The 26,092-nt window shown below is 51.2% G+C and overlaps 1 protein-coding gene across 5 annotated transcripts in view; it reads right to left on the reverse strand.

Moving 5' to 3' along the window:
- Nfatc2 (nuclear factor of activated T cells 2) overlaps window positions 1-26,092 on the reverse strand; it is a 128,853-nt gene that overhangs the window by 90,888 nt on the left and 11,873 nt on the right. For 2 of the 5 annotated variants that reach the window (XM_036184680.1, XM_036184681.1), the window contains exons 1-2: window positions 23,269-23,538; window positions 2,467-3,490 (exon numbers count right to left, since the gene is read on the reverse strand). In XM_036184680.1, the coding sequence (XP_036040573.1) occupies window positions 2,467-3,490; window positions 23,269-23,398 (1,154 nt within the window). In that variant the 5' untranslated portion in view covers window positions 23,399-23,538. Of the gene's footprint in view, window positions 1-2,466; window positions 3,491-23,268; window positions 23,539-26,092 lie in introns of those variants that run through there. The other 3 variants (XM_036184682.1, XM_036184683.1, XM_036184684.1) reach the window with 2 other exon arrangements.

Below are 26,092 nucleotides of genomic sequence, written 5' to 3' on the forward strand. Positions count from 1 at the left end.
GGATGGGTGGATGGGTGGATGGGTGGATGGGTGGATGGGTGGATGGGTGGATGGATGGATGGATGGGTGGGTGGATGGGTGGATGGGTGGATGGGTGGATGGATGGGTGGATGGGTGGATGGGTGGATGGGTGGATGGGTGGATGGGTGGGTGGGTGGGTGGGTGGATGGGTGGATGGGTGGATGGGTGGATGGGTGGATGGGTGGATGGATGGATGGATGGATGGATGGATGGATGGATGGATGGACTGACAGGAGGGTAGATGGATGCAGTTTCATTTCAAAGACTGAAACATTCAAAGATTCTCTGAAGTGGCACATACATGGGTTCCGCTGGGAGCCCCGCTGGGAGACCAGCTCCCACATTTTACCCCAGGGTACTCTTGAGGAAGGAGGGATAAGAGACTTAGACAGAAGGATGGAGAGGAAAGAAACAGAACACAATATAGCCTCGGGAGGGCCTGGATCATTATCCGCTGTCCCCTCCTGTCTCTACTAAAGGGCTATTATTAGGAATGCCAAGGGGTGGAGCAAAAGACCTCCCCAAAACTCAGCCAAGAATAGATCCTTCCAATCGCCTAGAAACCATGCACATGGACAAGCAATCCTCTAATGCAGCTCTGCTGATAAAGCAAGCTCATATCTCACTAGGAACCTTTGTGGGCCTCCACAGGTTCCTTGGTACATCCTGATTTGCACTCATGGCAGAGACCATCCATCCATCAAGTGCATTCTTTCCCGCTCAGCGTAGCCTGCGAGGTGCTGACAAGCTCAGTCAGGCTCCCCCCCCCCCATACCCCCACCTCACCCCCGCCCACCTACCCCCAACTCAACACAATTCTCTATCAGGTGAGAAAGTTCCCTTTGTTAAAGCAACACCATGTGGGTAGCACACAGTGATGGTGACAGCCCAGGCCACCTGTGCTTCAGCTGGCAGACAGAGCAGAGATGAGAGGGCAGCCCATGTCCCCTCAGTCACCTCCTTCTCCTCAGCATCCAAATGAAGGTTTTTTTAAATGCCAAATAACACCAACCCAGGTTCACATGAGGAAGAAGCGAGAGGCTCCAAAGAGTGCCGCTGACACACAGCAGGCCTCCCTGGACATCGGTGGTTACGGATGTCACCACCACCGTCACTCTACCACAAGATTAATCTCCTGGCACAGGCCTATCAGCAAAGAAGTCCTTTCTAAAGCTCCAGAGTGACGGCTCATCTCAACTGTCAACGTGAGCTCTGGAATCACCTGGGAGATGGACCACTAACTGTGCCCAGATCATCTTGATGAGATTAAGGTGGGAAGATACACCCACGGTGAGAGGCACCATTCCCTAGGCTGGGATCCTGGACTGTATAAAAAGGAAACAGCAAGTTGGACACAAGCATTCATCCGTAGACGTGTCGTGAGTAGCCGCTTCAGGCTCCTGACACTTTCACTTCCCCACCGTGATGGGCTGCACCCCAGACCTGTGGGCCCTTCCTTTCTTAAGTTCCATTTGTTGGGGTGTTTTAGTGCAGCAACACAGAAAGACACTAAGATGCCCCGTAAGAACGTGATGACAGCCGCTGTCCCTCTTCTGAGCTCTTAGTCTGAACGGGCTCTAAGCCAGGACCCTGACATGTAACATTTTACCTAGTTCCCAAAGAAAAAAAGTCACTGTGAGGTAGGTACTGCTCTATCTCATCTCACAGGAAATGAACAAGGCCCAAAGAAGTTCTCAGTAAACAGTCAGGGGCTGGGGTAGGAGAGTCCTGATTGATTAGTGATGTCTGCTCTGGGAACAGTCTCATAAGTGTGCTCAATGAGAGAATCACGATTGTTTATCAGTGTCTGTCACAAGCACAACAGAAGGACAGCACAATGCCCATGTCCACACCAGCAATGAATGGCAAAGCTGGTCCACACATTCAGTCCTCACATATCCCGAAGCCTCTACCCTGGGAGCCACAGTCATAGCTTCGGCCTGCCAGGTTCTTAAGCTATTTGAGGATTGAGTCCTGTGCAGTTTATTGTTCTTTGGTCACTGAGCACAGTCCAAAGGCAGCAATAGATGTCCCTCACACGCAGTTCCTCTTAGAATGAAGAAGCGGGTGTTCCATGCTGAGGTCCACCCTTTGACCAGCTCACAGCTATCTGTACTATAAGGAATCCAGCACATAGTAGGTACTTTATAAGTACTTGCTGAATGAAGGAGTAAATGGTGTGCCCTAGGGGATAGCCATCATGCATATTGTAGAATAACTCCCACAACCACCTGCTGTATCAGAGACACCCATGTTACCCATTTTACAGATGGGCAAACTAAGGCTTGGGGAAGCTAACAAACATCTTTCTCAGGTACTCAGAGCCAGCAAGGTGTCTAAGCCAGGATTTAAATGACATCCATGCGACTAAATTGTAGGTAAATAACAAGAAAACCAGCTCCTAGAGTGCACGTGGGCACACACAGCTCTCTAAGCCCCACTCACCTGCAGATGGGAATGGCCGGCACCAGCTGCTTGGGCCAGGTGGGTGGTACCAGCAGGATGGACTCGGGAGCGGAATTCCTCCCTTCCTCCTGCTCACAAGGCCCCAGGAACTCCACGGCAGGGTAGATGTGGCGGGCCAGGCCCGCCTTGGACGGGGCGGTGGACACGGGGGTCGGGTCAGGACTGGTCTTCCATATCTTGGAGGGGATCCCGCAGGGCGAGTCCGTGGCCAGGCTGTTGAGGGCATCCATGAGAACAGCAGAGCCAGCCGTGGGAGGGTACCCAGCGTCCTGGGGTGCCACGTGAGGCGAGGGCTGTGGCGAGGGGCTCCGGGAGCGCTGCGGGGAGGCTGCGGGCAGGGGCGCCACCAAGGCCTCTGCGCACGAATGCCTCCGCTTGGCACCGGGTGAGGAGGAGCGGGACGCCGGACGGGGCACGGGCGAGTGTCGGCCCAGGCAGCTGTCCTCGGCGAGGCTGGTTCGAGGTGACATTATTGGAGAGGTTCTGGGGGAATAATGAGCAGGGATGTTTTGAAACTGGGGGCACAGGTCGTCGGGCCCGGCGTTATTGGGCGAGACGCAGGGCGAGGTGTAGGGGGAGAAGGTGTCAGAAATGAAGCTGGCGGAGGAGCCGCTGCTAGCGGGGCTCAAGCAAAGCGGCTCGCGGTAACCCTCGAAGCCGGGCACGGGCAGCGTGAACCGCGGGCTGGCGGCCAGGCCGGCCAGGGCCAGGGCCGGCTGCTCGGGGGGCAGGCTGGCATCTCTCCCACGGAGGGCCCCCCCTGCCTGCATCAGTTCGTGGGATGGAGTGATCTCGATCCGAGGGCTCGGGCCCGAAGCCCCTGCTGGCTTGGCCGGGCTCAGAAAGTTCTGGAACCCTAGCCTATCCGGCTCTCCGAACCGGATGGGGGGCTCGCCAGAGAGACTGGCGAGGGGGTTGACTGGCTTGAGGCCATAGTCCGGGACATCATCCGGGTATGCGAGTCCGGAGGGTGAGCTGATGGCATTATGTGCGTTCGGTTCTTCTGGAAAGAGAAGGGGGGAGGGGGTCTTTAAGCCTCTAAAGCAGAACCCGGGTGCAGAGTCACAGTCATGGGTGGGCGTGGGCTCCTGTCGTTGGTTGGTTTCAGTACCCCACCATGCCAAACCCTGAGCCTGCCACAAGTAAAGTGAAGCTACTTTACCCCAAATTCCAGAGTCCAGAATGACAGGCGTTGGCTACACCAGCCGTGCAGCTGACTGGAGTATGGAAGGCAAACTGACCTCATGGCCTCCAGGCTGAACCTAAACCTGCCCCTCAGAAGCGCATTTTAGGGCCTGGAGAGATGGTTTGGTGCATAAACTGCGTGCCATGCAAGTATGAGGACCCAAGTTTGAATCCCAGAGCCTACATAAAAGTCAGGCAAGACAGTAACATCCTTGTACCCCCACCCAGCACTGGGGGCGCAGAGATGGGGATCCCCAGAGCTCACTGGCCTGCTAGTGTACTCAAATCAATGAACTACAGGTTCAGAGAGAGACCCTGTCGTAAAAAATAAGGTGGCGAGCATCTGAGGAAGACATCCAACACCAAATCTGGCCTCCATGTGCATGTCTACATATGTACGTGCACACCCATACACACCATGCACACCTACATGAACACACACAGTGAAGGTTGTTAAAGTGAATTTTGTATCTCCCACAGCTCACGGCACCACAGACCCACAGCCGAACGGTGAGTGCTCCAGCTACTTATTGTAACTCTGAGCCTCCTTCCCCACTGAGGTTATTTCGAGTCAGTGTGGAACACAGCCCCATAACTAGAATTTTCTCTCTCCGGGGCTGCAATTGGCCTTCTCATTTCACACATATGATGTGGCCACAGGATGGAGCGGGGCAACAGGGATTCTAGGATCCGTGGAGTCTGTGTTTGTCTATGTCCACACCCAAGTGTGAGAAGCTTTCTAGAACCAGGATTACCTGCTTCTTCATGTCCCAGGAGGAGACAAGAATCTCCAAAGACACGGAATTAGTAGACTCGGAACTCCTTCAGAGGAGCCTCTTAGTCCCCAAAAGTCAGGATCATGGCTACAGGGCCCCCAAACTGTTAGTAGGAGGGGATACAGGGTGACTTAAACACCTCTTTAACAGAAGTGGCCATCTTGGATTTCTGCTGTCCCATCTCAAGGGCCCATCACTAAAAAGAGTGTCACTCCAGCAGACCATGCTGCCCAGTCACCTCACTCTGTCCCTTGATCGCCAAGCCTGGTCCCTTACATTCCTCACTGGGGAATTTCTGTGGAGCCACCAGGGGATGGCAGTCCTCACCACCCCACACTGACTCTTCCTCCAAGGCTCTCCCTTCTTCATCAGGAATGTGGTCAGCCTTAGTTCCTCGACTCTCATGATGTCTACCCCAGCCACCAACAAATCCTGACCTCTGACCTCTCAACACACAGACCAGGCCTCAGTATTCCCTGCACCCTATGTCCATCTTGAGTCAAGCCCCCTCTTCTATCTCAGTCTCCCCAAGTCCCCTCTGTCCAATGTCCACTCTGGGAAACTGTCCTTCATTGCTTCCTCTGGCCCTTTAGATCGGGCCTGAGGTCATCATGGGCCCAGACTGTCCCTGTCACCAGCCTGTCTCACCATCCCACCTGTGCCCAATGCCACCAGACAGCTCAAAGACAGTCCCCACTGACCTTATCAAGCAGTTCCAGCTCAGAGTCCTTGAGAGGGCTGTCTCCTCTCCCTTCAAGATCTTCCTTATTCCGCTCTACCAGCACCTCCATAGATTGTCCCCCAAAAGATTGTCTCCAACCCCATCTCTGGCCACTTCTCCTTTGCACCCATTACCGGCTCCCACTGCTTCTGACACATGTGTTTAGTGAACTTGTCCTGCTAAACCAGGGCCGGGCAAAACACACCCCAAGGGCCCACATTTTATCTGCTGATAAAGCAACCATGTCTGTTCGCATAGGGCCTAGGGCTTGCTTCTTCACTGGAGAGCTGAGAGTTTTTGGCAGGGTCTATATGAACCACAAATCTTAAAATATTTACTCTCTGGCCCTTTACGGAAGTTGGTAGTTCCACTCCTGACTCTCAGCTCCGCTGAGGTTGGGTCCACATCCACTGCAGGTTAGTGCTGTTTGCCTGGTACTGAGAGGCCTCCACAACACACACCGTGACGTAACTGAGAGAATGAATGAAAGAGCCATGTCCCAGGGTCCTGCAAGCCAGGAATGGGCTCTCCTGCTCCAGGGAGCTAGGCTAGACACCCTGGTGATCAATGACCTTTCTGGGCCTTTTCTGGGCCACAATAAAGGAAGTGTATTCCAGCTTAGCTGAACTGACCTCAGAATGCCCAGATGGTGCCCCCATTCCAGATGAGTGCTCCCAAAGGGCTTCCCACCACTCTTAACATGAGGACTTGGGCCAGCATGGCTGGGGTCTTTCTACCCCCCCCTCAGCCTTTCCTCTCTTGGGGCTCCAGGCAAAGTGGAGTTTGGGAGAAAGCACCCACTTCCTTCTGGTCCCAGGACTTTGCAGCTGCTATTCCCTCTACATCAACAGTTCCATTCCCTCATCTCTGTGGGACTAATGCCCACTCATGTCTTCAGGCTCTGCCTCTGTCCCTGTGTCCCCAGAGAGCTTGAAAAGCTCACTCTTCCCAGGGGTGCCTGCTCCAACCCTGTATGTCTCCCAATTCTAGGGAAGTATTGTGGCATCAGCTACTAACTAGCAAGTCCGCCTCTCTCCTAACCAGATATGCCATGAGGACTCTCCTGAGGCACACTGAGCCTCTGCCACCTGAATGGGAGCTGGTACAAGGTGGGCCCAGTAAAGGAATGAATCCCCATGGAAGCCACCTGGGACACTGACATCACTCCTCCAAAATGTCACCGCCTGATCATGAGGCAGAGGACACCATCTCTAGAGAGGGGTGACTAGATAGGAAACATCATCAAAATCCCAAATGTGTCCCAGAGTCCTTCACACCGTTCTCAGAAATGCACCCTATGTGGACATTCACATCTGTGGGAGAGGGCTAGGGGAGGTTAGTGTCTGCAGCCCTGGGGCTGGGGAGGCTCCGGTTCATTCTAAAGTGACCAGAAAAAGTCCTGCACCAAGTGGAAGTGGCCACTGAAATTCAGCATTGAAGAAAGGGCAAGATAAATACAGGGTGGGTGGGTTGTCTAAAAGGGGAGGGGCACATGGGGGTGTGCACACGTGTGTGCATGTGTGTATACCTAAGCACATGCAGAGGCCAGAGGAGGACATCAAGTGTTCTGTTCTGTCACTTTCCACCTTAGTCCCATTGAGACAGGGTCTCTCACTGAATTTCAAACCCAGCTGGTGTCACCAAGCCCCAGTGACCTCCTATCTCTATCTAGCAGCATTGGAGTTCCAGGAGTGTGCAGCCATGCCCAGCTCTTTTACATGAGTGCTGGGATTTGAACTTGGGTCCTCTTGCTTACCCACTGAGCCATCTCCCAGCCCTGCCAAAAGGAAACTTCCTGCAGAGAAAACAAACTTAAATTTCCCAAACACAATTAGCTTCTGTGGAGCAGGTGGCAGGAGGTGGGGGTGACATGGAACATAACATGCCACGAGGAAACTCTGCTGACAGGGAGGGAAACAGAACCTAGCCCTGCTCTGCCACTAACTGGCTAGTGGCGGAAGAAAAGTCCCCACCCACTCCAGGTGCCACGGCCTCACTTAGAACAGGGGAAAGCACGTCTGACTGCTTCACAGCTTTGATTTTTCTAGCTTGGGTCTGCAGGTCTAGAGTTCATACAAGGCACAGCCAGGGTAAAGGTGCATCTGAACTTGAGCTGGTGCTGTACACACACACACACACACACACACACACACACACACACACACACACACACCTTCCTGGCAGATAGCACACAGAGCACAGATGTCTAACCTATGGGCTAATCAGCATTAAATCCATGTTCAATAATGTTCTCAAAACCCATTCCTACAAGCCAGGAACCAGCCTTGCACAGAAATTCCAGCCATATTAGAACTCTCTGCCTCAAAAACATAGCTCAGGATGTGAGCAATCCAGAACCAGAGGCAGCGTAGACACAGCTGGGGTGTGGTAGTCCCCACAATCCCAGCACTCAGGAGGCTGAGGCAGAAGAAATGCTGTGCATTCAGAGACAGCCTGGACTACAAAGTAGGGCCTTGTCTCAAGAAACCAACCCAAACACACACACCACACGCACATGGGAGCTCTGAGGAGCAACCGGCCCCACTGAGCCTAGCATTGCAGTGTCTACACTGGTTTAATCCATCCTGGTGACAGTTTCCTTTTCCCCCCCCCCCCCCCCCAAGTCTATAAATGTTTAACAGCAAACGCGGGTGTGAAGGTAATGAATAGCCTTGCCTTCTCAGGGATTTGACAGCAAATCTCACAAATGGCCAGCCATTAACATCTTTCTATGAGTGGCTGGGATCCTCACTCTCGGGCTCTTTGGAAACAGTCCATGTGCCTGCTGGGTCTCACTGCCCTCACCTGCCCATAGCCCAGATGGAAGCCAGAGTATCTCAGAACCACCTGGCTGCCAATTTTCCTAGGCCGGTTTCCATGAAGCTCTTTGCAGTACTTGGCTGTCAGTAGCACTGTCTCTACATGTTATGACTACCTATGCTCAACTCCACTCTCATCTTTTCTTTTTAACATGTAGAGTGTGTGTGTGTGTGTGTGTGTGTGTGTGTGTGTGTGTGTGTGTGTATCTGTGTCTGTCTGTGTCTGTGAATGTGAGTGCACATGTTCACAGAGGCCAGAAGAGGGTATTAGAGCTCCCTGAAGCTAGAGTTACAAATGGTTGTGGACTAGATGGCTGATATGAACACTCTAATTCTCTGGAAGAACAGCAAGTGCTTTTAACCACTGAGCCATCTGTTCAGCCCCACACCATAACTTTTATTTTAAAAGGAATGTTCACATCACTCTGGGAGGCTGAGCCGGGAGCATTGCCTAGTTCAGAGCCTGCCAGTTCAAGGCCAGCATGGACAATTTAGTGAAATGCTATGTCAAAATTAAAAGTGTAAAGGGGGCTGGGGGGAGGGGTGGCAGAGGTGGCTGGATTTTGTCAAACACTAAACATCTTGTTTTGCTAGCACCATCAAAGCAGCACGGGTTTCTGTGAGCCTGCCAAGTGTGCCCATGTGAAGGTGTGCAGGCAGCTGTGAGCCTGCCAAGTGTGCCCATGTAAAGGTGTGCAGGCTGCTGTGAGCCTGCCAAGTGTGCCCATGTGAAGGTGTGCAGGCTACAGAGGGGAACCTATGGGTTAGAAAGGCACTCAAGACTTGGTAGCACACCACTGAGACAACATTTCTTCCAACTCAAAGAGAAAACAGCTTGGGGCTGCAAAGGAGGCTCATGGTCAAAAACATTGGCTGCTCTTCCAGAGGACCCAAGTTCAATTCCCAGCACCCACATGGCAGCTCATAACCATCTGTAACTCTACTTCCAGGGGATCTGACACCCTCTTCTGATCTTCGAGGGTACCAAGGCACATACATGGTACACAGGCAAAACATAAAATAAATATTTTTTTAAAGAGGAAACAGCTCTCTCTATGTGTCATGCAGTCTTCATGAGCTACCTCCATGCCACCTGCCATGAGAGATATCTGGTCCCCAAAGGAAGGAGGAAGGCAGGAGCCACGGCTGCTCTGGGTCCTCTCTCTTGTCCTTTCCCCAACACATACACACACTTCACATTCCATGTTACCCTTGCCCAGAATTCCCTTCCATGACTCCAGCACCCTTCTCCTGGGCTGCTGCTGACTGTCTATCAAGACAGGTACCTGAGTAGCTAGAATGGACAATAGCAAACTTCTAAGTTCAACTCCTCAAGAGCACTATGGCGAGAGCCACTGACAGAGTCATTGATTTGTCCCTCTACCCCAAGAAGGTGAGCCTTTTGAAGCTCAATATTATGACGTTATACTAATTACAAAAATGCAGAGGTGGAGTAGCTAAGATGCTGGCAATGGACCCACCAGCCACTGGAGTCAGCACATTGCACGTGGCACAGCATTTAACCCTTACGTCTACCTGAGCAGCAGGGACAGCTGCTCATCTTCCACAGGCAAGGAGAAGGAGGCACAGCAAGCTGGTTTCACCTACCCAGAGTCCTTAGCGGGATCCGATGGAGCATATCCACCCTGAGCTGGGGATTCTGGATCCACTACAACCTAAGGGTACTCTATAGCAGGGTCTGGTGTGGCGCTGATCAGTTGCCCCACCCACTCCAACAGCTGGCCACCTAACTGTCCCCTAGCCTTGCAAGACCAACTGAGGCTGAGGCTTGTGGCTCTGGGCTTTGCAGCTCCAACCCACACTTCCTGCACTCTGCAGAGGCTGAGTCTGCCTGAAGTCTCGCCTATAAGCCACACCCTGGAACCTGAGGAACAATCCTTGGCTGCTAGGCCACCTCCAGGAGCTGTACACCTTGCTCATGCTTGTCTCAGGCTCCCCACGGCTTCTGCTGGCCATTTGGTTCTACAACTGACACCTGAGGTTGTCTCTCACCAGGTCTTGGAGCTCAATCAACATCTGGGCCCTGAGAAGACTTGGGGATCCTCTGCCAATGTCCCTGAAACTGCAGGACAAGTCTGCCCGCCTACCATGAGTGAGAGGCTGCTCACCTCTTAGTTCACGGAGTCCAGAGGACCCAGGACTCAGCCGCATCCCTGATGTGAGGCCCTGGTACACTCTGTCCTCATGGGTAATACACAGGGCAGCTCATCTACTCCACACAAAGCCCCAAACACATACACAACAGACACCCAGGAAATCTTCTAAGCAACAGTTCAGACCTCCCCTGCTACGGTTTCCCGACAGTGTGGCTCACGCTAGCCCCAAGCTCTTCAAAAGCATTTTGTAAAAGAGGAAGGAATTTTATAAAAAAAAAACAGGCCGGTCAGCACTTCAAGAATTCTCTTGGCATCCCAGACTGTGCTGACCTCTGGAAGTGTGAGAAGTAGCTAGAGAAAGCCTCCAGCACTCACCCTCCTGAGACTTGTGCCCCTGACACCCCTCCCCCAGCTGTCTGGGAGTGCGGTCACTAACTCCCTGCAGTGACAGTGTCTCAGTAGCTACTTGTCATAACAGAAGTGTCAAGAGTCAACACACCTGTGCCATTTGCTTTATGCCAAAGGCCAGCACCCACAACCAACATAGACCCATGGGATTTTCTCACAAGAACACCATGAAACAAGCAATAGAGCTCTCCCAGTTTTACACATGGGGAAAATGAGGGTCAGAGAGGGTGAGTAATCTGCCCAAAGTTGCACAGCTTTTAAGCTGCAGAGCCAAGACAGTCTGAGGCAACCTGGCCCTTCCACCCACCCCCACAACCACTACTGAGCTCCACTTCCAGTGAAAGAGGCTATTTCTGGAAGGGTGACACCTTAACATGACACAGAGAAAGGAGGGGCCCCCAGGACAGAGCCTGCTGGGGGGCCAGTGTTGGCCTGACAACCTAAGATCCCAATGCTTTTCTTCTAGAAAGTTCTCAGCCCTTTTGAGAGCTAAAATCACACTCCAGTCACTGTCTCCTCTTCTGCTTCCTGCCCGCTGCTCACACTCAAGAACGGACCCATGGTCAAGGCCAGAACCCACTCACTGCCAGGGTGCCCGCCAACAGGGAGCTTTGGGGGAAAACAAGAACGAAAACCAGGGCACATTAGAGTCCCAGAATTTGGAAATAGAGGCAGGACAGTTTCTCAGAGTTTGAGACCAGCCTGGGTTACATAGTGAACTCCAGGTCAACCTGTGACCCCGTCCCAAAAGAAAACCACACACACACACACACACACACACACACACACACACACACACCACACATACACACCACACACGCACAGCACATACACACAGCATACTTACACAGCACACTTACACAACACACACATAGCATACCTACACAGCACACACACACAGCACACTTACACAACACACACATAGCATACCTACACAGCACACACACACAGCACACTTACACAACACACACAAGCACACACACACACACAGCACACACACACAGCACACTTACACAACACACACAAGCACACACACACACACGCACACACACACACAGAGCACACTTACACAACACACACAAGCACACACACACAGCACACTTACACAACACACACAAGCACACACACACACAGAGCACACTTACACAACACACACAAGCACACACACACAGCACACTTACACAACACACACAAGCACACACACACACACACGCACACACACACAGGACACTTACACAAAACACACACGCACACACACACAGCACACACACACAGCACACTTACACAACACACACACAAGCACACACACACACAGCACACACACACAGCACATACACACAGCACACTTACACAAGCACACACACACGCACACACACACACACACACACACACACACACACACAGAGGAACACTGTGGAAACAGCCTTTCAAGGGTCAAGTCCAGGCAGGCAGAATTTAGGAAGTGGAACAGAATGACAGAAATAGAGGCCTCACTAGGGAGCCTATAGGAAGTGCCTGTGGGGGAGGGGACACAGCCCCACAGCAGGATGGGCTGCTGCAGATCTGGGGGTCCCTGTCCAGGCTATTCCAACCCACCCACCCCTTCATGAGCTCACATCCGAGGTCTGGCTCTGAGGCATCACAGTCTGTCGCCATGGAAACGCCCACGTGCCATAGCCAGGCAACACAGATTGGCAGCAAGGAGAGGGGATCGAGGCCTGTGACTCCCCTAAACTCTTGCTGCTGCAGGAACCACACAGAAGGGCAGGAAGGCAGCAGATTTCCCAACTGGGAAGAAGCATTGTCAAGAGTCGCCAATAGCCTGTAAGTAATGAAGGCAACTCTAGACTTCCCCCAAGTCCCCAGTCCCCTGCCCTCTCACTCACTGCACACAGAGGGCAGCTGTGACAGGATTCCCCATAAATGAGTCATGTGTGTGAAGGAGAAGATCCAGGTTGTCACACCCTTTATTCAGAGGTGACACATACAGACAGGCCCTGAAAGTTGAGAAATTCCACCCAGATCAGTGGGTCCAAGAACACCAGAGAAGGCGAGGGACGTTTACCCTCTCGTCTCGCCAGCATGGAGGGGCTGGCAGAGGCCTCCTGGCACCCTCTCATCTTTTCTGACCTTGCCCCAGAGAAGACAGCTGTCTGCCTTCACCAGACAGACAGAGGCAGCTTCGGTAGTACCTCCGGCAGTCTGCCACCAAGCCAGGCGCCAGCGACAGGAGGGGTGGTCCCAGAGCAGAGTCCTGTAGAGCAGCAGTTGGCAGGATGCTTGCAAAAACATGGTGTCCTGGGCTGCTTGGGAAGATGCCCGGCATGTGTGCCCCACAAGCCCCAGGGCCTCCCTTGAGCAGAGGGCCAGGGGTGCTTTGGCAGTTGAGGGACTTGGGGGTGGGGTGGGGGTCTCCTGCCTTCAGGAATGCGAGTCACCTTCCTGCTTGCCATCTCTCCGATAACTGGTGTCTACTATGCCACCAGCCTGCATGTGTTCCCTTTCAGCAGCTTATAACAAGCTAGAGGCCGGCATTACCAACACCTCGCTGCGGGGAATGGGGAAACTTGAGGCTCAGATGCAGGGAATCCCCCAAGGTCACACATACAAAAAATAGACATCGCTGATGCAGTGCCAAATGGTAATACTGAATAGCTACCTCATACTTTTTACACACACACACACACAAGCACCTACCCAAGACTTATTGCCCTGGGAACTTCCTTCCCCCAACCCCAGCCAATAAGCAAAGTACCTGAACTCTCTAGCCCTAGACTGGGCTTGAGTGGCCTCGAATGTCACGGAAACAGAGTCACACAGTCAAGGATGTCCCTGCCTCACTTCTGCTCAGTCTAGGACTCTCCTGTGTGGTTCATTAGGTTTCTTTCTCAGAAGTGGGGGGCAGAGGTACTGCTTCATGTGAATACCACTTCATTCCTTCATCAACCACCCCCTCTCCATGGGTCCTGGAGAACAAGCCTGTGATCTGGAGAGCTTCCTCAGCAAAAGGAGAAGGAAAGATCTGCTCAGAAGAATTCACCAAAAATAGCCTTCAGATAATCCTCCCACAGACAAAGCCCGTCTGCTCCGTGGCAGCCTGAGGCCAGAGAGCCTTTGGCTTCCTTGCAGCCCCTGTCCACCCTAGCCTCCTTCTGGAGCTGAGACCCCTCACTCATTCCCAGTCCCTCAAAAGCCTGAGCCCTGCAAGCAAAGCTTCCTCTTGGTGACCATGTAGCCATGGGACCCTCAACCAGGGACTCAGACCAAACACACCAATACCTTACTGATGGGATGTGTCTTATTTATTACCCCCACCCCACCCCGCACATATAACATGGATGCCATGTTTCCAGGGGTGGGCATGTTTAATCAGCTCATCTCCCCCCCAACACACACACACACCTGGTCATTAAGACATTCCTCCCAATCCACCCAGCAGAGGTGACATCAGCCCTGTGGATTTCAGACCTGCAGCCCACCTTCTGAGGATTAGGCAGGCAAACACCCCCTTCCCTCAGCCTTTAAGATGACTGCTCAAGCATTTCAGGCTTAAAGGGCTTCCCCTCACAGAGCAGCCCCCTTCTGCAGGCACACCCAGCAGGTTTGTTTTGATAAGGCCCTGACAAATCCCATGCTGTGCAGGCCACTTTCCTGCCTTCTGAAAGCTTGCTCAGGCATAGCTCAATTAAAATTCACAGGGAAGGGCTGGCTGGGAGAAATGTACTTTATTAACTCAAACAGGCCATTTTCCAAATCCTTAGATTAGAAGGTAGCCTGGGCCCCAGTGCCCTCTCAGGAAAAGGAACTCTCCCCACTCTGCCTCCAGCTCAGCCTGCTGGAAGGCAGCGAGAAAACACATTAAAAGTCCAGGGCACAGGGCTTTGGAAGTAAATGCCAAGGGATGTGGAGACAGCTCAGTTGGTAAAGTGCTTGCAGAGCTAAACCCAGCACCCAAATTAAAAAAAGAGAAAGAGGAAAAAAAAAAAAAAAAAAAAGCCAGGCTTGGTGGCAGAGCACTCATACATAATCCTAGCTAGCACTGGGGAAGTGAAGCCAGGCAGAGCCTAGGGGTTTGTGAGCAGCCAGCCCAGCTAAACTGGTGTGTTCCAGGTCAGTGAGAGAACCTGCCTCTAAAAAATCAAGTCAGCAGCTCAAGCAAGTTGCCCATAGTTAACCTCGAACCTTCACATGCAAGCTCACACATATGTGTACACAAAGGCAAACACACCCATGCAAATGCATATGTACACACACAAACTACATGCCAATCAAAAGGAACCTGGGGTGGGGGGTGACCTTATTTCTTCAATAGATAAACATTAAGAAAATTGACTGATGGGGATTTTTCAAAGGATAAAGGGAGCAATGGTTGAGCCGACCACTCACAATGCAAGGAAGGTCTTTAGGGCTGGATGTAAACAAATTAACAGCAAACCCTGGGAAACAAACAGTGAGGCTTGAATGCTGGACAGCTGATGTTAACTATTTTAGGTTTCATGTCAAATTCTGATCATTGGCTGTCTGTATTCTTGCCTTCTCTGTCTATAGATCCAGCCAGGTGTGCAACAGAAATGTTGGGGGGCAGGGACAACACCTAGAGAGTGGGGACATGGCTCAGTTAGCCACAGGGTGGCCCTACCATGCAGAAGCCCTGGGTTCTATCAGCAACTTTTCCTAAGCTGTGTATGGTGGATGATCTTGGCTGTAAATTTGACACTCCTGGGATGAGGAACATCTACTGAAAATCTGCCGCCATCAGGTTGGTCTGTGGGCATGTCTCTGGAGCATTTTCCTGATTGCTAATTGCTGTGGGAGGGCCTAGTCCACTGTGGGAGGTGCCCACCTCTAGACAGGTGGACGAGGGCTGTGTATGAAAGGCAGCCGAGCAGGCCAGAGGAAGGGAGCCTTGTTCCTCCAAGGCCTCTTTAGCTGCTACCCCAGGTTCCTGACTTCCCTCAGTGATGGACAACAATCGGGACGTGTCGATTTTGGTCAGCATTTTATCACAGCAACAAAAAAAAAAAAAAACAAACTAGAAAACTGGTTTCCCAATACTTGGGAGAAGGAGACAAGAGGATCAGAAGTTCAAAGTCATCCTCAATAACTTTAAGGCCAGCCTGGGCTACATAAGGCCCTGTTTCAAAAACATACAAACAAACAAACAACACAATACAATACAAAAAGTTGTGCTGAACCCTAGAAGCACCATTTTACTTTTTAAAAATAATTTCCAGGGTTTGGGGATTTAGCTCAGTGGTAGAGCGCTTGCCTAGCAAGCACAAGGCCTGGGTTCGGTCCTCAGCTCAAAAAAAAAAAAAAAATTCCTTTAAAATATTTTTTTTTACATTTTACCTTTGTATGTTTATGTGCATGTGTGTGTGCACATGCACACACACACAGAGGACAGCCTGCAGGAGCCAGTTTTCTCTTTCTACCATGTGCTTTCCTGGGGTCAATCCAGGTTGTCCTGCTTGGTAGCAAGCACCTTTATCAACTGAGCCGTCTTGCTGGTGCCATTTTTAATTTATTATTAGTACATGTGCTCTGATATGTGTGTGGGGGTCAAAGGACAATGTGTGGGGGTCATTTCTTTCCTTTCATCACATGGGTCCTGGGGATGGAGCTCATGTTGTTTGCAAGGGGCCCCCTTTCCCCACTGCACCAATGCTGCCTTTAAAGACATTACTTTCTTATTACTACTGAAGCGAGGGGTGTGTGCACTATGCACTCTACACGAGAGTTTGATATTGGGGGTCCCAGGGTCCAATGCCCTGAGGTTCCCCAAGAGCAGCCACTTGATTTTTCTCAGGGGTCCATATCTTTGATTGACTCCTTCTAATCTATTAACTATAAAATACTAGGTGAATTATACATAAAGTCCCTGGAGGGAGATGCCACGGGATGGGAGATGTAGATGAAGTGACTTTGTATTAACAGCATGCCAGCCCAGTGTACCATCGCCCCTACTGTTGCATATTTGGGGGAAAGTTTAGTAACTGAAAGTCAGAGGAAAAGTGAAATGCAGTCCCCTCTGCTCCAGGAGGAGCAGCAGGCAGCCTGCCTCATCCCAGAACAGCCCAGGCTCCTGCCTACCTTATGCCCTGACTCAGGAAACTGTCAACAAAACCCCTAGGTCCAAGGGTGCAGCAGCCAGGGAAGTGAGTTGGCCACAGCTCTCTGGGAGCCTGGGGCTATTTCCTGTGCTTTGGAGGGAGGAAGTCCACTCTGGGGAAAAGCCACAGGGTACCCATCATGGAGCTGCATTTTCAAGGCTGTTCCTTTCTGGGCCTGGCTCAGCACACAACACCTGGGAGCACCCCACATCACCCTCGAAGTGGCCCCCAGAGCTTTCCAGCCACAGAATGTGAACAATTAAGGAAGCAGGGTTCCCGGGCTGAGCAGAATGGACAGGAGGCTTGAGCAGGAACCAGACTTCTGTGTTAGCCGACTCGCTCAGGCACTGGGTGGAGCCCAGCAGCCAACAGACACCACACCCCTCAAGGCCCATCTGCTCTTCTGGTTCAGGATACATCAAGGCCTGAGGAAAAGGCTGTCTGTCCCCCAGAGCCAGAATGCTTAGGACACCCTGATTTGTCAGGGCTCATCCACAGTCACAAGGCCTGTGCTGCTGGGGCAGGAATCCCCACACCTCACTTCTACCCCAGTGGGGCCCATTGTCCTCATCAACCCATGGTACAGATAAGAAACACGAGCCAGGAACCAAAATCACGTGACCTTCAGCAGCCCTGGAAGGGGCCTTAGCAACTCTGTATCCATCTGATGGACAAGCACGGATCCGCTTGCTGCAGGCCTGGCAGTTCCCCGCTCAGCCCAGTCTCCAGATAGCCAACAAGTCATACCAGGGCTTTCTGGTTTTACATATGATGCTCTGACTTGCACAGTCTGCAGGGGAGAAGGGCTGAGGTGCCCCCAGGAAGCATGCATGACAGAGAAAGAAGCAAAAACAGAGGCTGGGGGATGTGGCTCATCTCAGAAGGGTGCTGGCCTAGCTTGCACAAATCTCAGGGTTCCGTCCCTAGGACTTCATAACCTGGGTGTAGTGGTACATGCCTGTAACCCCAGCACTTGGGAAGTGGGGTCAGAAGCATCAGGAGTTCAAGGTCATCCTTGGCTACAGAGAAAGTTTGAGGCCAACCTGGGCTATATGGGATGAGAGAGGAAGAAGGAGAGAAGAGAGAGAAGAGATGAAAAGGTGGGGGAGGGCAAACTTTCCCTTATATCCCCTTTGTCCAATTCTATTTTGCTGGTGTAAGGCCCAAGAGAGAAGCACCAACCCTCCCACTTCTAAGGATCATCACATACAGGTGCTACCATGTGTGCAGCCTGTTGGACACAGTTGGAGGCTGTAGCTCTGGGGTGCTTTGGAGACCCTCTGTGTGCTGTAAAGCTGAACAAAGACTCGGACCCCAGGTACCCCGACTCCAGAGAGGTCTTGCATTGCCAATGTGTGAGCTACATTTCCTATACTTAGCTCACCACCTTCTGGAGCTAGTGAGCCTTGGAGACAAACTGAGTGCCGCTGTTTTCAGGGTATGTGTGTCTCTGCTCCAGATCAGAACTTAATGATAAGGGACAGTGAGCCTTTCCAGCTAGGATGACAGGAGCCATTCCAGCCCCACATCCTCTCTGATCAGGCCTCTGCACCCTTTTCCTGGGGCACCTGGAGACCTTATTTGTCTAAAGTAGGTCCATTAAGGCTTGTCTTTAACTTGACACAAAGGACACCATCTCTGGATGTCGTGTGTGTCCAGCAAGCCAGCTTACTTAGTATACAGGCCTATTTTTAGTCACACCAAAAAAAGCCAGTTACTATATCACAGTACCTCATTTGTCCCCATTTGTTTACCAGGCTGTGTCCCATACTGGCTCCACGGTATCCAGGCAAAAGCAGGGACTAGGTCTCATTCATCTGTACACCCACTGGGCCTGGCACAAAACCAACAGGCCATGTGTTTGCTGGAAGGATGAGGTTTTCATTGTCCCTTGCAAATGGATTGAGAGCAGGTGTTCTCAAGATGAAGTGCAGGTGACATCAGGGATTGGTCTATGACTCCCTCGAGAAATGTTGTAAAAAGCACATGGCAGTGGGAGTTGGGAGAGGCACCTCTTCACCTGGGGGACACTGGTGAAGGTGTACACTGTGTATACACTGTGCTCAGGACATATGTGTGTTCACTGAGCCACTTCATGCATGTGTGTGTGTGTGTGTGTGTGTGTGTGTGTGTGTGTGTGTGTGTGAGTGGTATCTGTGGTTTCATCAGCTTTTCAAAGAGTGTGAGCACAGCAGTGTAAGGAAAGCGGAAACAGACTGAAAAACAACAAGCAATGATCAAGAGCTCGTGTTTGACCTCAGTAAGGTCAAGGCTAGTCCCATACACTTGAGCAAAAAGGGAGTCAGAGGAGGGAATGCATCAGACCTACTGAGGCAAACTGGTAGCGATCACTGCCAGCATATCTGTCCCCAACACAGCACCCAGGTGATAGGATACTTTCTGGAGGTGACCACGGACTCCCAGGGAATTCCACGTTGGAAGGAGGAAGAACCCACTGAAACACAAACCTTCCCAGGGGCACTCTAACAGAAGGGGCCACCAACAGCAGCACATCTCTCCTCCAGGGTGTGATCAGCAGCTGCCAGGACCCTATAACCCTAATCCATTTCTCTGCATGAGATAAACCTGGACAACTCATCCCCTAGAGGAGAAATGAAAAAGTGCCCTTGACACTTCTCCAGGCGAATAACTGTGGGAATCCAGCTGGATGACATGGATCGTTTCTTAGATGCACTTTACCAAAGCTGATTCCTATAGAAACAGAGGGCATAAATAGGGCTGGTGAGACGGCTCTGTAGATAAAGGGGCTCGCCACCAAACCCAGCCACCTGAGTTCCGTCCCTGAAACCCGTGTGATGGAAGGAGAGAACTGACTTCCACAAGTTCCTCAGCATAGAAAGGAGAGAAACCTAAGGCTAACTGCACACATGAGACTATTGCAGAGAAGCAACACTTAGGAATATTGCTGGAAAGGACCTTACTATACAGTCAAACTGATACCACCACCACTAGAAAATATACATAGTGGCCAAGTTTATACTGGGAATAATGACCTTACTTATAGTATATACTTATATACTTACATTTAGCTGACCTCTTATTGTATAAACCAATATACAACAGGTCTAAGAATAAGATTGTATTTTCTCATAGACACTCACTCACATGTCTTCTATGCACTCAAGTCCCGTTCCTAATAAAACTCCCAGGGAAACAGGAATGGACACCTTCTGAGCATAACAAATGCTTACGTCTAAATCTTACACCAGCATTTGAGGTCCTCCTACCAAGGTCAAAAGCAAGGCAAAAGGGACTGGGGAAATGGTTCATAAGTTAAGAGTGTCTGCTCTTATAGAGGACCAGAGTTCAGGTCTCAGCATCTACATTGGGGGGCTCACAACCAACTGTAACTGTAGCTCCAGAGAATCCAACGCCCTCTTCTGGCCTCTGCAGATAGCTGCATGCACACCATGCACATACTTGCACACAGTTACACACACACAGTTAAAAATAAAATTTTTTTTAAAAAGACAAAGATGGCTGGATGATGGTGGTGCATACCTTTAATCCCAGCACTCAGGAGGCAGAGGCAGGTGGATCTCTGTGAGTTCAAGGCCAGTCTGGTCTACACAGAGAGTTCCAAGACAGCTAAGCACAGCTAAGGCTACACAGAAAAACCCTGTCTCAAAAATGGGGGAAAAAAAGAAAAGACAAAGACAAAGATGCCTGTTTAGGTCAATGTAATCTTTCATCTCAGGGACCAGTCAATGAATTCAGAAAAGACAAGAGAAGCCTGTTCAGGAACACTAGTTCAGCATGGGCAGAGCTGGGTCTTGCCTGGGGGTAGCCCCAGGATCTAACATAGTAGGTGCTTAGGAAATTAGTTGGATGAGTGACTGAGGCATGGCTCATGCTGACCATGAGAGGAAGGATTTAAAAATGCTAGAGACAAAACCCACTGTGGTTAATTTCAGTGGATTAACTCACTCAAAGTACACTGTGTGATAGAACTATTATTTTAGCTATTTACAAATAAGCAAACAAGGGTCAAAAAAGAGGTTAAGTGACTTGTCCTAGCCCACTCTTCTTGTCTTTGGTTCCTTGCTTGCCGTGGGGTCCGGGGGAACCAAGTGTATCACATCCAGTGGAGGAGTGGCGGACTTCTCACGGTAGTTCAGCGCTAGGCTTGGACTTCAGCTCTGCCATTGACTGACTCTGCATTTTCCAGAAGCTTACTCCACCTCTCTCTGCCTTTGAGTTCTCCTCTTAAAATGGGAGTCAAAACTGTGGCTGCCTGCTAGGGTGAGAGGTATGTCACATGGACCAGTCCACATCCCACCACTGCCAATGATCCAGCCTCCCAAAACTTTCTTATGTGCCTTCACTGATATTCATGTGGCATCTGTCTCGCTGTTGACCCTTTTCCTCCCATGGATTGTGCCAGGCTTGTGGCCGGTTAACTTAAGGCACATCGTTAAGACACTAGCATCCTAGACCTATATCAAGATAAAGTTCAGCACAGCTCTCAGGGAGTCCTACCATGAAGAAACAGAGAGGGGTTGACCCCAGAGGTGACCTCACACATCTGCCTCTCAAGACTCATGAAGTCCCTTCTGTGATGCTTGCCCCTCCCTCCTACACCCAGAGACCTCACTTTCCCAACAGATTCCCAGAGTATCATTTGCTGCACCTGAGCAAGGGTCTCACATAGTGACTTTCCTAAGAATACAATTTGGAAAGGAGATACCAGGAAGGAAGTCACAGGTCCTTCCCCTGTGGAGAAGGTCAGGTCAACAGCAATGAATCAGGCTGACAGTATGTTCCCTTGATGTAAAAAGAGAATGGACCCACAATCCTATGATCTCCCGAACACCTCTGGCCCTAATCTAACTGTGAGAAAAAGTCAACTTAGAAAATGGTGGCATAGGCCTGTGATCCCAGCACTGGAGATGCTGTGGCAAGGAAGCTGTCTAGTTCCAGGACAGCCTAAGCTACATGATACCCTATCACAGACATAAATTAAATAAGCTGTAAATAACATATCTATAGCACCTATTTCTAACACAGTACTTCAAGGCTATGAACACACACATACACACACACACACACACACACACACACACACACACACCGAAAAAGCATGAACTCTTCTTAATGGCCAAGCGTCAGCACCAAATAGATATACCCTGCTAATGCCCCAGGCCCATAACAAGAGGGAGGGGGTGCTGGGTATATGAGAATTCTGGGTTACTGCCATAGCACTTCTATAAATGGGAAACTGGAACCCCAAAATAAAGTTTATTATTTAAAAAAAAAAACACAGGTTACTAGGCTTCCACATGGTCATTAAGCTACCCATCTGATGGCCACCGAGCCCCACTTGCCAAGAAAAACTATAAAGAGCACCTCCCACCAGATTTGGCTTGGAAAGTATTTCCCCGGAAATCCTCACCCTCCACCCTCACCTCAGAGAGAGGGAGAGAGAGAGAGGGAGAGAGAGAGACTGTAAACTGAGAACACACTACCAGACATGACTTTAATCTTAATGAATGCGGAGACCACTGATATGTGTGGCTAGCTTACAGATTCCTAACTGTGTCTTTCCATGGAAGGCGGTCCCCAGAATGGGACTCTAAAACACGAATACTCATCCTCCACTACTGTCACCATCTCTAGCCAAAACACAAAACTGTCACCAAGCAAGTCTCTTCCAAAGGTCGCCTGTGAGGACCCTGCTGGGGAAGGGGCTAATGTCACCAGGACTCAGCAACAGATCTCTTTCCCCAGCCAGCATCACAGCCCTTCCTACGCACCAGGCACCACCAGATGCCAGCAAGCCTGGAGCCATCGGGGCATCTGGAGGCTGCCAGCAGCCTTGCTCCTGAGCCTGCCGCAAGCATGGGCTGAGCTGTTAAAATCAGGAAGCCCGGTTAGGTTCTTGTTTGCTCCCAGACAACAAGCTTTCTAACCAGAAAATGTGAAGCTTGGCATAGAGCCTCCTCCTGCCTCTGACAGAGTGTGGCTGAACACTGAAGTGACGGGGGTGTTTGCCCAGCCCCCAGCAACAGAGAGCAAACGAAGGCACAGACTGAACTTAGGCAGAAATAACCCGTGTCCTCCTCACCCGGGTGCCCATCTGCTATAGCATGGGTGAGGGGCTGGTGGAAGATCACTTAATAAGCTTCGCTGGTCCACCTGCCGTGACTGTAAACTCAGAGAGGAAATGGGCCAGCCTCCTGACACCCAAGGCAAACCACCCTCTAGCATTAGACACACAGCCTCTTCCTTAGTTTCAACACAAAGTCCCCAACAACCGGCTTCCAGGATGCCGCAGGGCCACTGTCTCAGGGGTAAGATTGTCAGACTCTGTAGCAGCCTCCCTGGCATCCTTGGGCACACACCCCTCCACCAACTCCACTCTCAGAAGGATAAGACATCACTTCCACTACCTCTGGGGTGTCCTGACGACCTGACCATCCTTTGTTTATGCTAACAGCGACCCTCAGGAGGAACTGGAAACCGCTCCCTCAGGATGGTGCAGCCACTGTCTCCAGCTAACCTCCCTGTCACCAGGGCAGGGGCAATCCCTGCTGCAAACTCCTGGAGGAAGCCCTGCACCGGGTCCCCAGGCCCATGTCCCTGCCAGGGCTCGAGGGCCAGGCGGGGGGAGCCTCCACCGACCTTCGATGGGGTTCAGATAGTCATAATCGAAGAGGATGGAAAAGTCCAGCTCGTCCTGGGGACTGCCCCCGGGCTCGTGGCCTGGGCCGTCCCCACCGTCGGGGTCGGGCTGCTGCTCGGGGACGTCCATGACTCGGGGCAGCCGGGCTACGGGGCCTGGAAGGGTCTCGGTGAGGGGGAGGAGACTCGCGCGAACCGGGGTCACCGTGTCTGGGGCGCACACCGGGCCCGGGGATGACTCGCCAGCGCAGTGGGTCCTGGACGCGTCCGGGGAGCGGGTGGCGGCGCCAGCTTCCTGCTCAAGGCACCTGTTGCAGCCTGGAGGGGGCGGGGGCGGGACGGCGGTGGCTGGAGGGGCGGGGCGCCACCCGGACGGGGAGGGGCACAGCCCGGTCTGGCCTGAGTGACAGGCCTAGGCAACTTCTGCTTCACCTGCCACTGTCTGGCCCACGGTCCCGCCAAAAGCGGCTGCTCGCGAGCTCTACCTTAGGGACCATTCGCTAAGCCTTTCCTGGTTCCTCTCCTTCGCTGGGGAAGGGTGCCCTGTCTTCTCTGTCATGTCCACAGCTGTGGTGCTGTTCCAAGTGTCTGACTTGCAAGCCCCAACCTCAATGGACCAGCCCTGGGCCACCTACCACATGCCACCCAGCATATAGCAGCCACTGTAGCCCTGTGGGACAGATAAGGGATAAAGATCATGACACACTTTGACCACCAGGAGAGGGTGGGAAAGCTTTGGCGCCAGTGGGGAGTGACTCCTCAAGAGTTTGATTGATGACGATCTGGGGACCCTGTCCTGGCAGTGAGAACAGGAAGTGGTCTGGTGTGTGGGAGGCAGGGCTGACAGGTAACTCCTACATCCTGCTGATGTAAAATGTAGATTACCAGGCTCCTCCCCGTGGCTTTTGGTTCCATAAGTCTGCATTCAAGCCCAGGAATATGGACTTTTGATCAAGCCCCCAAGGTGAAAGTGTGGTGGCTGCTGAATACATCAGAACCCAGGGCCACCCTCCAATGATCCTTCCAGCTTATAACTTCTCAAACTGAGAAATGGGCAGTGGTCCCCAATGTCCCTGGTTACAATTACCAGAACAGCTTTTAAAGGTCAGGCCTTTACATGGGGCCACATGTGAGGAGGTGATTAAGACTTCAGGAAAAAAATCAAAAGATCAGAAGTCTGGGTGGGAGGAGCCTCAGGTCCTGGGACAACCCAGGCTTTATGATAATGAGAGCATGACACTCTGGGCAGTGTGGACCAGGAGGGGGACAAAGGCAGGCACTCTTCAGGGGGAACCACTTCTCCACAAGGGAGGTCTGCTTTCAAGTTATCCATCATTAAACTGGGCGAAGTCACGCATGCTAATAATCCCAACACCTGAGAGGCAGAGATAGTAAGATTGTTTCAAGTTTGGGGTCAGTCTGGGCTAAAGAGAGAGAGAAACCCTTGCAGCCAAAAACAAAGGAACGGCTCTAGCCGATTTTTCTCACAAACATTGCTGAGATGCAGCATCTGCAAGGCATTCCTCTGCCCTCGACACAGGACACAGAAGAGAAGGAACACAATTGTGTGTCGAGTTTCCTAACACCCAGGCACACACTGGAATCTTGTGGAGACCAGTTAAAACAGTCAGCTTCCCAAGCCCTACGTGGGCACCAATTTAACCAGAACGCTAAAAGTTGGCCATGGGGCTCCTGGCATCTGCATTTTTTTTTTTAAAAAAGCTCTCCATATGCTTCCAAACGAGAGGCCAGAGGTGACAGCAACTGGTTCAGACTCCAGCCAAGACCTTGATATCCACATCTCTAGAAGGAAATGGATCTTCACAGGTCCTTACAACAGGGGTCCAGGTCAGACTCTGATATTTGGCCAAGGAGAAACAAAAGAACCACTGTCATACAGATGAAGACAAGCTCTTGAATCCTCATCCACCCTGCCCATTCTTTCCCATTCTTTCCTATCCCTCTACCCCAGTGGTTCTCAACCTTCCTAAGGCTGTTAACCCCCAACCATAAAGTTATTTTCGTTGCCATTTCATAACTGTAATTTTACTGCTATTATGAATTGCGATGTAAGTATCTGTGTTTTCTGATGATCTTAGGTGATCCCTGTGAAAGGGTCATTTGATGCAAAGGGGGTTGTGACCCACAGGTTGAGAACTGCTGGTCTGCCCTACCCATGATGACTAAATACTTCTGACCAAGTGGTCATCCATTGTCTGTGCATGCCCAGAATCCTTTCTCCTCTGTTCTGGTAACAGCTACCAGGGGTGCTCATCTGGGAAGCTACTTTCTATTCAGTGTTAGGAATTGAACCCAAACTCTCATGAATATTAGACAATTATTCCACACTGAACTATACTCCAGACCCTGGGAAGCTGCTCTTCAGAGGAGCTTGGTAGAAATATCAACACAGTTGTCCCTTTGTCCCTGATGAAGAAGAAAATGAATTACCCAGACCTGGCCAATCAGAGAATTTTATCTCCAAAGACCTATGAGATCCACTAAGGTGGAGGCCATGACAACCTCATTTACAGCTTTATGTACAGTGGTGTATTCATGAATGGAGCTTGGGTGGACACATGAGTATTTGAATAGAGAGATGTTTGCACAGATGGATGGATGGTTTCGGTGGATAAATGTGTGGGTGGATGGATGATAGATAGATAGATAGATAGATAGATAGATAGATAGATAGATAGATGGATGGATGATAGATGGATGGATAGATAGGATGTATGTTTAGATGGATGGGTGGATGGATATATGGATGGGTAAATGGATGTACAGGTGGGTGAAGATGGAAAGAAGGGATAGTTGGCATGAC

This window comes from Onychomys torridus, chromosome 4 (genome assembly GCF_903995425.1).
Source record: "Onychomys torridus chromosome 4, mOncTor1.1, whole genome shotgun sequence".
Taxonomy (NCBI): domain Eukaryota; kingdom Metazoa; phylum Chordata; class Mammalia; order Rodentia; family Cricetidae; genus Onychomys; species Onychomys torridus.